We start from the raw sequence: 12,378 nt of genomic DNA, 5'->3' as shown, positions 1-12,378 counted from the left end.
CAGCAGGCCTCAGTGAACGAGCATCTCCTTTACCCCTTTCTCATCCCCTCTTTGAGCCTGCACACAACACCCATTCCAAATTGTGCAGCACTAAATTCAGCACCCTCTCAGAGGCATTGTCCTGCTCTGAGATACCTGCAGCCTTCTGAAACTCACTCAGTACTTAGAGGGGAAACTTCCTGGAAGCCACAGCACGTATCAGCACTCTGACGGACCACTTCAAACTGTATCTCACTGAATTAATTACAAAGCTCCATAGAAAGATGCAGAAAAATGATTCTTTAGCCTCCACTTAGTGGCCAAAAGTGAGGGATAATCAAAACACATACTTGCTCTCTATAGATTTACTTTTAAAAAAAAGCATGAAAACTGCTGTAAGATTTATTTCTTCACATCAGCCATAAAGAAGCTGATGCAACTGCTAGATGGAATATACTTGCTATTTTGTACTTCTGCTGTATTTTTAGCGTTACTTTTTTATCTAATCACACTACAACTGCTTTGGGTTAAGAACTGCTCTGTATGTTGGTACAATGGCTAACACAGCGGGGGAAGACTGCCAACGCCTCACTGCTATACATAAATCACAGTATCACAATTTAGACTGCAGAATTAGCACCGTGCACAAGTACGAGAGAAACACTGCAATTACACCGCATCAGAACAAATCAGGCCACATTCCTAAGCTCCGATTTTCCCTCCAGGTTTACTTTGGTTGGCAGTAACCCAGAGCAGACTGAATGTTAAGCAATTTATGAAGTATTTTAAGGCCAGAGGACACTTCATCTGCCACTAAGGAAAAGGCTCTTCACTTTGCAAAGGGAAGTACTTTGCAAAGAAAAGCGAACTATCCAGCCAGCTGAGAATGAACCTTTTCTTCTTCTGCCAAGAAAACACAGAATTTGGACGTCAGCATGTCTTGGAGGGTGCCAAGCACTGTCCAAATGGGTTTGTTCCCTGGTCTGCATCTACTTACAGTCCAGGATCCTCCCAGCTAAGGACTCCGCGCTGAATCCAGCGAAGACCACGGTGTGCACGGCCCCAATCCTGGCGCACGCCAGCATGGCCGCCACGGACATGGGAGACACGGACATATAGATGGCAACCTTGTCCCCTTTCCGTATCCCATATTTCTTCAGGGTGTTGGCAAGACGGCAAGTCAGCTCCAGAAGTTCCCTGCAGGCACAGAAGCAACATCGTCAGGTGACTGCACAGAACAAAGAAAGGATGGATTTGAACCAAACGAGGCATTACGATTCCCTCTGGACCTCGTCACCTTGGCAATACAAGGCACACCGATTCCTGCATCTTAAAGAAGAGCAGCCTGTGGTCTGGTCAGGGCCAGACTGCTCTTGCCATTGGGAAAAGAAGAAAAGTGGGGCAGAGAGCCACATTTGCTGCAGCCACTGCTCGTGGGAGGAACCTGCCCGGCTCTCACTGCTGGGCTAGGGCACAGGGAGAGCAGCCAGAGAGCTAACAACTGTCCTGCTGGCTCCAGAACTCAGCATCCATTTCAGCCATCCTCCATGCCTTGTTGACCTACAAGATTATGAGGCTCAGTCAGAAGCTGCCGAGAACACTTGTGGGATAAACACAGGATGAAATGGAAGCCGCTGTCGAAGACTCCCAGCACTGTTTACTTGATGTCAAGAAACCCCCCAAATTGCTTCACCACCAGGAGCTTTTAAATCAAAAGGGTAAACAACACATTTACACACATAAGAAAGAAAAGGAAAAGTGGAATTAAGTCCTGAGATGTTTCTGTGAGATTTTACCAGACTCATCCAAGCTGGGCCAGCAGCAATTTGTGGTTTCCAGTTTGTCAGCTCACCCTGCCAGGCCACAAAGCCAAACAGCCTAGCAGAGCTTAGATATTGCCCTCACAAGAGTAAAGCCATAGCCGCTTCTCACATAAACAAACTCAGAACGCTGGGAACAGGAACAAAGGCCCAATTCACAGCGTTTCCCCCTGCTACACGCTGGCGTCCTCAGAAGAAGCACCGAAACAAATGTTCCTCTGAAGAACAAAAGCCTAAGCTTGCGGACAAGAACTTGCATGTGCATTTCTTCTGATGTCTGCACGGAGGATAACACAACGGCAGGCTTATCTGAGACCAAGATGCTGTCCTGAACTGAACTGCTCAGTGTGTCTGCAGCAAAGGACTCAAGAAGAAGACAGGTAAGTGCAGGACGCAACCTGAGGAGCGGTCTCAGGCCAAGGAAGGAGCTGACCCTCAGGGAGGCCAGCACAGCCTTCCTCTTACTGCTGCCAGGCTCAGATAATGACTCCCAGAGCCTGCCAGGAATTAAATCGCCCTCCGTGTTCAGAAATTTGCTGAGTATTGAAGCCCAGAGGAGAGAAATGTGCCCTAGCATACTCATCTTTGACCCTTCACCTGCAGATGCCTCAGGGTCTGTAACTATACCACCAGGGACTGTGAAAACTCTCAGTCACTCCTCATAACACTCGTTTTCTGCTCCCTTCACCAGCTTCGTTGCTCTTCTCTGCATGGCCAGGAAAACTGCTGATAGATAGAAATGACTTTGTTATTTGTTTTTCTTCCCCAGTGGCATCACCACCATCCACCCGTGCGTGGTGTCTCTGCCCCCACATGCCAGGCACCGCAGGCTGGCCGTGCCCAGCACAACCAACACCAAATTCCCTCTGAGCAGCCATGGCCTTGGTTTGCTTCTCTGGGTTGTGCAAAGAGAAGCAACTTTGTTGGAGCTGGTTTGCACCAGGGTCCTCCCTGGGCAGCATGCTCCGACCTCCAAGGTGGAAGGTGGCCAAAAGGGGGATGCAGAGTGAAAGTTGCATTATATGAAAGCTGTCATAAACCAAAGCGCTGCTAGATGTGGTTTGTACTTTGTCCCAACAGACGTATGCTGTCATATATTGGTCTAGTTTGATTCTTGGGGATGTGAACAGAAATGTGGCATGGGATAATTAATTAAGACTAGCTGCAGAATGACTAAACTAAATGGTATTTTTCTTTGGGAGAACCATGACGATTCGATGCCCTAGATAACTGATTTCCCTTGGCTAGGAATGCAAGGTCCTTGTTACATGTTCCCGGCTGGTTTTGATCACTCAGTTCTTATGTCAGAGGAGATCCTGAAAGTTATCATATCCTATTCACTCCCACGCATTTTTGGTATAAGAGGGAGTCCGAGCACTTCTTCCCATCAGCAGTAATGATAACAGGTCTCACTTAATGAGCAGCCCCTGAGATAAGGATGCACATGACAACAAATTAGCAGCTGCAGATGCCACCCTGGAAAGAAGACCATCGGACTCCAGAATCACTGGCCATTGATTTCTTGATCCTTTAATGAAACAAAGGATTATCACCTCACCACCGGTCCCTGCAACCAGCTGATGCTTTTAAAGAGATGCTGTAAAGAATGCACACCTTCCAAAAGCAGTTCCTGAAATGTGACTGTACAGCATGAGATCCCACCGACACAGCAGTGTGGGTACGACCTGAGGAGGTCATATCCCTTGGCCCCTTTGTAGAAGGGATGCGCTCACTTTGCAGCACCAACAGCACAGCCACAGCCAGCTCTGGCTGCCCGCAGTCCCAGCACAGAGGTGCTCCCCTCCTACCCCTACCAAAAGCTCAGCATTCCAAGGAATAAGACAATTTTTCTCCCCATAAAGGGACTTCAGTTCCCAGAGCTGCTAATTCACCATACAGTTCACACAGTAGCTGGGGAGAGAGCTGCAGCTTTACTTAAAGCCAACATATTTCTCTGAAATGTCTTGCCTTTGGCCAGACTGATGTGTTTATCGAGCAGTAATTTCCATTATTGATTTCTCTAATTTATGCCATATTGTCACTGTCCTACACGCTTTAACTCTGTTTCGCTTTTGTAGTTTGTCTATAAGCACAGTGCAAACAAAGTTAATCTGATCATAGCTGGTTTGCTCTAATTAGAGCAACACTGGAGGGCTCGCACTCAGCCTTGGCATTGATCTATGAGGTCAGGAGAGCAGTGATCAGACAAATGTATTAGGGGGTCTGCATACCAAAATCAGCTGTAAAGCATGAATCTACCAGAGTATGCTTATCATCCAGAGCTGGCCACAGCTGTGAAAAACGAACAAATAAAAAAAACAGTTTTCAGGTGGTGGCTAAGCTGAAAATAAAATGAAATGATGTTCGGGTCAGTCAAAAACTGTTTTGCTTCTTTTATAAAATCAGTGCATGTTGGAAATGGGCAAAGTCCAAGAGCTCCACTTTGGAAATGACATTAAAATAAAAATAAAATGACATTAAAATAAAAACAAACAACGTGGGCTGAGAATAACTTTAGGATAAAAACTCCATCTGCCTTGTGAGGGCAGAGAAGTGACAACCACAGGGAAAGTATAAGGACAGATCCAGCGATAGCTGGAGGGATACCACCCACCGCTGTCCTTTGGAAGATAAGGAAAATGATAAGAAAAACAAGCCTTGAAGCCCAGCCACAGCACTTTGTGTTATTTATTTTAAGGCTGTTCTTGTAGTGTTACATAAATACATCACTCCTGCAGCACAGTAACTCACAGGTGGCAGACAGGCTCAGCGCTGGGGTTCACTTGGTGCAGTACCTGGGCTCTGGCAGCAGCTGGCAACAGAAATGGCAACCCTAGAGCAAGCAGGTATGGAGTTGCCTTACCCTGGATTGAGTTTCAGCTTCATCTCTTACACCTAGAGATGAGCACAATGTTCATTAACTATTTCCAAGTGCTTCATGAGCATGCGCAGCCTTAATAACTACATAATACAGCTGATAGACTGTGTATTTATTTTGATTATTTTTCCTAAGTTCAGGAACTGATCAACTCCATGCAATAATGAATTCCCACCCAACGTTTATTTTTATGGCTTGTCCTAAAAGGTCACATTCTCTTCTCCATTAGAGTAAAACATCAACATGCATAAACATTAAAATAAATTAATAATAAATATTAAAGAGACCAAACAAAACTGAGTGTCTCTGCTGTCCAACTGCAGAGAAGAGGAAGTGAAACAAGCCCCTGTTGGGCAGTTGTGAGAAAGCGAAATAAAAACCTCTTATCTGTGCTGGAACACATACAAGTGCTTTTAGAGCTGCAACCTCTTTCTCTTGAACAGAAACATCAAAACAGCTCTAGCCAGGGTGTCCTTTCTGAACAGTTCAGCACTTCACTTGCTTATGCAGGACTCAGTCATCACGATGGCAGAAACCCTCGTTAAATAGGGGTTAATAATTAAAAAACAACAACAACATTTGCTTAATGAGAGCACGTGAACACACCGATAGAAAATAAGGACCGAGTCTTTATCCTCAGATCTATTTGTTTTGCCTTGTCCTTTATGCTCTGAAGGGCTATACTGGAAGGTCACGCTCTGCCTTGCTCCCTTACAAGTGCAGCACATGAGGGATTGGACACAAAGGACAAAAGAGAAGGAGAAGCCAAAACCTCCCTCCACAAATCCCCAAATATTAGCTGTGCCTTCTGGCTCCTACAGCAGCAACTTCCTCTCCAATTCGAAAAAGGGAGTTAGCAGAAATACTGTGCTAGGAATCCCACCCTGGAATCCCTCACTCCTTCAAGCACTTTCATCTCCAACAAGGAGGCAATTCGTAGGTGCTGGCAGGTTACACTTTTCCAACATTTAACCGAGGCACATCTCAGGGTGGAACGAGCACACGGCCTTGAAGAATTGGGCGAGAAAGACCCATCCCATTCCACAGAAGGGAACTGAGCAGGAGGAAACCTTGCCCTTTATCCTCACCTGCTACCGGTGCCAAGCTCGGCATTGTGATCACTCCAGCATGTAAGTTTAAAAGGCAGAGAGCAATTCCAAGGGGCTGACACCCAGCACTGTCCCACCCTAGGCAGAGCAGCAGGGGCAATGCCACCCAACACGGGCAGAAAGCGCACGAGAAAGGACCTGCCTCCCATCCAAATCCAGCAAATCCTCCCATCTACCAAAAACATACACCACAACCACAAGGGAAGAGAGCAAAAATCCTGAGCAGTGCTTGCAGTGCTGCCTGCTCCCCAAAGGACTTCAATTCCCTCGCCCAAGCAGCCTGTGCTGATCAGGGCTCTGCTCTCTGCAGAGGCAGCCAGGAGCCACCAAGTCGCTGGGCATGCAGAGGGGCCCAGGGAGGACAAACACAGGCAAACAGGAGGATCTCAGCGCTGCAAACTGCTGGAGAAGGAAGTGTGCTGCAACAGAAGGAAATGCCCTGCCCCTCTGAAGAGAGAAAGCTGAGAAACTGCAGCCAGCTAATGCACAACATCTGCAGCTCCTCTGCAAGAGCTGAGCTTAAGGAGCGAGGGCTGGGCTGCAAGGGCTCTAAACACAGAGCCACCCTGGCAGATAAAGTATCAAGGGAGAGCTGAGATATGGGGAATCAGCAACCAGTTGGACCCAGAAGGTGAGGCAGGAGAAAGAACAGGATACCAGGAAAGGGAGAGTTTGAGAAAAGACACAGACAAGAAGCCAGGAGACGGTGGGTGAATTAGCGAACGTGAGCAGGCAAGGTGAAAATTATGACATGCAAAGGACATTCTGGACTTGCTTTTGGGGGAAAAGAAAAAGCATCTTTCAACTAAAACCATACACAAACCCAAGCCATTCATTGCTTTGCAGGTGTGGAGAGAAACAGCTGCGGAATATGGATTTCACATAAATGCAGCCAGGCAAAAAACAGGCAGACAAAACAAACCGCAAAACAGCAGGATGTCAAACAGATCCGTGCCAGCTCCGGTCTCACCCCACCTCTGCAGAGATGGACCTAATTAACCCACTCCAGCTCAGCACCTCCAAAATCAGAGGGAAACCTGGTCTTATCCCAGTGACACCCCAGCTCAAGGTGTAGGCGACGTGCTGACAGCTTCAACCACCACCCACAAGAGCTCTGCGGGTGGATCCAGCTCCCAGAAACGTGAGCAGGGAGAGGCTGGACTGGACATAAATCCCCGTTAGCAATGACCACCCTGCTGCGGAGCTGCTCTCCTGGATCTCTCCCAAGTCACTCCACACTGGCTGATTTCCGCCAGCTTTGGAACAAGCCCTCACATAGCTGTTTCGTGTTACAAGTTGCTGAAAAATGATCTTCTTTTACCCATAGAGCAGTCTGCTCCTGCTGTTACCCTGTAGCTCTAATACCCTGCTGCCCCTCAAAGTAAAAGGCCCTGGGTCTTGTAACAAGCTTGCACGGCCTCAGGAATGAAGCTTTCGGGTCCGTTCTGTCTGAACCCTTTTTAATTTACCTGCAGCCTCGGTTCATGTAGTTTAGCTGTCACAGCAACTCTTCTAACTTACTGGGTAACTACGGCTAATTTGTTTTATCTTTCTTTATCTTTTAATGGCGCCACCGTGGTTTTATGGCCCTAACACACTAAGGCAACACACTAAACAATGCAGGTCTGACGCGATAACCGAGGCCTTGAGAGGTGAACGCTCAGGATGCGGCAGGCATGGGATGGCAAGAGAGGGAGTGCAGGCTGGCACTGGAGACCCTGCAACGCAAACGACTTGGCCACGGTCAGGAACAGCAGTGCAGACCTGGAGCTGGACAGAAGCAGTATCAAGGTAACGCATAGAAAGAACCTCCTCGTTCTGGAATGATTAAATCTGGAATAATAAAATTAGACTGTTATGGCATGCTTCTTTATAGCCATAAGCAAGATTTTGAGCATTAGTACTGTTCTCTTCTAGAGACTCACCGTATTTTGCACGGGCATCTCCTCGGGTACCCCAGCATCACTCCTCAGCACCACGTCTGCCAGACCGGCCCTTCAGCAGAGCCAGCAGACCTCTCCTGTGGTTCTGTGTAATCCGACAGACGCAGCCCTTCTCTCCCCATCTTTATGACCTCTCTGTTCAGAAAATACCCGACCGCATTTTTCCCATGTCCTCCCCCAGTGCTTGTGTTTCCAAAGCCCATTGCTCAATGTCTCAAACAAAAACTCCCGTAAAACCCTTCGCTGGCAGTTCCCTGACACAGTTCTCTGGCAGTTCTCTTTAGGGAACCTTCTTCCAAGAAATCTGATCCTATCTTTCACTACATCCAGCAAGACAGCCTGCAGCTTTCTAAACAAAGCAAGCCAGTTCTTTCTGCATCCCAAAAAACTGCATCAAGACCTTCTTCAGTAAGCAGCTTTTCTATTTTCCTAATGCACCCAGTGCTGTACAGGGGCTTTGGTAGTGTCTGTTGAAGTTAACAGATTTGGCACAAACCAAGTTCTCTGCTGTCTCAGTCCGAAGGCTGGGTTGAGTATTTCATGCAATCACCAGTTTGTTTCCTGGAACCACAGTTTGGATCAGGATGAAACTATTTGAAAATTCAGGTCAAATGCACCAAATAGGTTGGTTTTGTAGTTTTTAAAAAAAAAAAAAAAAGATCCGGGCATCTTTCAGCCCATCTCACCTCCTGTTTGTTGCTCCGTGTGAGTTACTGGGGAACAGTCACACTCAAAGCCTGTCTCTGAATCTCATGATCATAGATAGCATCAAGGGTGCTATCATTTGAGATGTAGCTTCGAGTCCCCTGTAAGCAAACCCTGTCTCTTCTTCCTGGCTCAGTGTTCTGGCAAAAAGCATAAAGCACAAATCTGCTCACTTTTCAGTTCAGCTTGTGTGAACAGTGCCTCAGTTTAACCCTCCATATCCCTCACTTTTTGCTAAATAGAGAAAAAAAAAGTATTTCTTTTTTCACCAAAAGGAAAAATCATACTTCCACTTCAGTGAGAATAACTTAAAAAACACAGAGCTCAACATGCAAGGCTTCTTGGCTACAGGTTCTATTGCTAATCCAAGCACAATCCTCCAGCCTTCCTTCAAATATCCTGATCCCAAGGCAAGAAAAACCCCTTGTGATTTTTTTTTTTCTGCAGGTGACAAAGTGAGAAGTCCCTCAGCTGCCTATGATGGGGGAAACTTAAAGCCTGGACAAATTTTACTTGCAAGTTCAATTTAGGTAGCCAATATGGTACCAGAAAGAAGGGAAACAGTTCTGTGTCAACGAGAAACACCTTCCACACCACCCAGCCTGCACACGGGTTCCAGCCTCCATCCCTGCTGTAACATCTAACACAATTTCAACCATTTCTTCTCTAGCTGAGGAACCACCACGGTGGTGTTTGTTAAACGCATACCTGTGAGGTAGCTCCATTTCTCTGTAACTCATTGCACTGCCTGGTCTTGAACAGTCTGATAACGTTATGAACTGGTTGACAGAGGGAATCAGCCAGTTAGCAGGATATTTACTTAATTAGTTCTCTCTATCGGGCTTGTAACATTAGATACTGCAGTGCTGGGGAATGTTTGCTCACAGGTGGCTAAATCATGAGTACTGCAGTCAACAAGGGAATATCAAAGGGAATAAATAACCCCAGAGAGGGAGAGGCCTGGCAATGCTTTAGCTACCGTCTTTAAAATTTCCTATTGTTGAGCTTATAGAGGCTGTAACCCAGCAATGAACTGTGCCTGCTTATATAACTCGCTTGATAATACAGTATGCTTCAAAACCCAGGCTCAGCGGTGCCTTGGGGAACTCCTCTGCAAAGTTTCAAATCTCCTGGGCCGTGACAACATCCACAGAGCAGCACAAAACACTCCCAGCTAGGCTGAACCCTTCGCCAATCGTTTCGGCTGTCTGCTCAGAGCAGCACACTCCTGTGGCTAAACTGCTACTTCGCCGGTGTCCTAGCAATGATTTTATGGTTATTTAGCCTCCAGAGAGCCAGGCCACTCGATAAAAAATGGCCTGATTTGTCCCCCCTTCGCTGACTGCAGCCACCCAATCTCAGGAGAGATGCATGCCCTTTTGCCACAAAACACTAATAAAACAAGTCTCCTGCCTTTTCGTTCAGTCCTTGAAACTTCGATGGATTTCTGCTTGATAGAAAATGAAATGTAGAGAAGAGAAAAAAAAAGGATAAAAGGGAACTTCTTCCCAAAACAGCTGAGATGTATCAGCTGGAGAGACAGGACACCAGCTCACCAGTGAAAAGATCATTTACAATGAGGGTGCGAGCCAGTGACCTAAGCAGCCTGCTGCTCTCGAGCCACTTAATCACATCTCCAGCATCTGGGATGCATCAAACACTGGCAGGAGCTGCTGAAAGCTGCTAACTGAGCATCCTTGATGCAGGACAGGTGCTGAGGCTGCTCTGGGAGCCAGGCACCCTCTATTAGGTTAGCACTGCCCTCAGGGGCTACCCTGGCAAAGGAGGAGTCAGGATGGCTCTCCGACGGAGCAGCTCAGTTTTATAGCAGAGGATTTTATTGGAAGACATGGATTCATTGCAACTGAGCTTGTAAAAACAGCAATCACCATTCAAACAAAAACTAAAACATTTCACCCAAGGCTTTATGGGTGAAAATTTGCCAATAAGGCCACATCTGAGTTCCCACTGTAGCAAAAAGCCCTTAAACCCAGCTCAATAAACACAACCTACCTTGCCAAGAAGCGGGCACACATAGCTGGGGCTCATGCTACAGCCCCACCAGCTCTTTGCTTCCCCTAATGATGAGCCAGCTGGGACAGCACTTTGCGATGTAGCTGCATTTCTTACCAATGCATGGAGGAGGCCCAGCTGATTGAGGCCTGTCCCTTACTTGAAGAGGAAGAAGCTTGTTCCAGGCCCCTTTTTCGCACAGCAGCTGCCTTCCTTTGCAGCCCGTGATGGGAGCAGGGCCAACACTCAGCTGTTTCCTTGCCGCTGACAGCTCCACAGAAGAGAAGAGAGAGCTTCCATGCCAATAGCTACATCTTCCCTCATGCCTCCCAAGGCTTATCTCTAAGGAGCAGAAGCTCACGGCAGCAGGCTTTGCCAAGTGAATGATGGAACAAGCTAGAGCCTTGTACTTCTCAACGCTTGAGCCCCGGGCACCTCCCAGCTGAGATTCCAGGACCTTCTCCAAAGCTCGTCCATGAGGCAGTGGCCAAATTAAAGTCTTTACGTTCCTAGTGCAGGACTGTAAGGATGCAATCCCATTAACAGTGCCTCCAAATCCTAAGAAAAAGGCATTTCTCTGCCACAGGTACCAGCATTCAGGTACTGATACCTAATATCCCTTTCATCTTCTCATGCTGGGCCTGTCCTGTGCTGAGGACAACATGCAGAGGTCAAACTGCCACACTGAGGATTACTGAATAGGCATCACAGTGCCACCTCCTTTTCTGATTCACTTTCCCTCACGAAACTTCTACCTAAACCAAGATGTTACTGCAAAAATATTTCAACTAGACTTAGCCTCAAGGGGACGTCAATGCCAACATGCCTTGAAAAACCTTGCTGCCATACATAAAGCCTTTGAAAATGCAGCTCAAAGAAAAGGCTGTTATTTCAAGGCTAAACTTTTGATTCTCTCCCTGCATATACCACCGCTGTCAACACAGCTATTCCTGACAATAACAGGATGAGCAGAAAAATCAAGCAACCTGTTTTACCCACTTGGTAGGACCAACATCTCCTGAAAAACTCCATCACCGGAACGCAGCCGCGTCTCACCAAAAGTATAAAGAAGAAACAAGAACATGGCTCTCAAATACAAGCAGAAGACTGAAAAATAGAGATTGCCAACTTGTCTTTCACCTGAATGTTCTTCTTCCTGGTTCCTTGTTATTGTATCTTTGTAAGGCTGCACAAAGATGGAATCATTTTTCAGATGTGGGTTATTAGTCTTCAAGACACTGCAATGACAAATCCACAGGCTGAAAACATACTTTTCTCCAAATACATTTTTGGCATAGAATCACAGAATCATCTAGGTTGGAAGAGACCTCCAAGATCACCAAGTCCAACCTCAGACCGAACACTAACCAGTCCTCCACTAAACCATATCACTGAGCTCTACATCATGCCACAGGCCAAGAGAAAAACAGTTCTGTTGCTGCTCAGAAAAGACTTCTCATTCCTCTGCAGATCCTGAGAAGACGGCTGGAGATGCCAGAGCAGCTCAGCACATTTCATGTAGCACAGCCTAAGGGAGAGGCTAGAGTTGCCTTCAATGAGGCTGTGCCATGGAATGGGCTGCTCTTCTTAGGTTAATCAAAACACGTCACCCAATTCCAACCTCCAACGTACCCCATTTCCACACCTGTGACACAAAGAGAGAGGTAGAAGTCCATATACCACCCCAAACTCTGGAAGAAACCCTGGATTCCGTTTACCTTTATACCACCAGAATGAAAAGGACAAAATTCAAAGGTTTAGCAAAGCTGCCTAGTTGGTTTCGGCACGCTGTATGGTGCACTAACCTCTCAAAGCTATTTGCACACTCATTTCTCCCTGCTGACCACCTTCTTCACTCCAATACATTACGTTTTTAGGAGCTTTGATAAATGCCAAAGGTGAACAAGACAAGACAACTGGAACCTATTTAT

At 46.8% G+C, this 12,378-nt stretch overlaps 1 protein-coding gene across 2 annotated transcripts in view; it reads right to left on the bottom strand.

Moving 5' to 3' along the window:
- The window catches only part of ACSS1 (acyl-CoA synthetase short chain family member 1), a 34,894-nt gene that overhangs the window by 18,166 nt on the left and 4,350 nt on the right, over positions 1-12,378 (bottom strand). The window contains exons 1-2 of one of the 2 annotated variants that reach the window (XM_038176112.2): positions 7,712-7,764; positions 977-1,176 (exon numbers count right to left, since the gene is read on the bottom strand). In XM_038176112.2, the coding sequence (XP_038032040.2) occupies positions 977-1,176; positions 7,712-7,749 (238 nt within the window). In that variant the 5' untranslated portion in view covers positions 7,750-7,764. Of the gene's footprint in view, positions 1-976; positions 1,177-7,711; positions 7,765-12,378 lie in introns of those variants that run through there. The other variant, XM_027453549.3, reaches the window with a different exon arrangement.

This window comes from Anas platyrhynchos, chromosome 3, assembly GCF_047663525.1.
Source record: "Anas platyrhynchos isolate ZD024472 breed Pekin duck chromosome 3, IASCAAS_PekinDuck_T2T, whole genome shotgun sequence".
Taxonomy (NCBI): domain Eukaryota; kingdom Metazoa; phylum Chordata; class Aves; order Anseriformes; family Anatidae; genus Anas; species Anas platyrhynchos.
The sequence above is the reverse complement of the archived record's forward strand: the minus strand, read 5'-3'. Positions and strand labels throughout refer to the sequence as shown.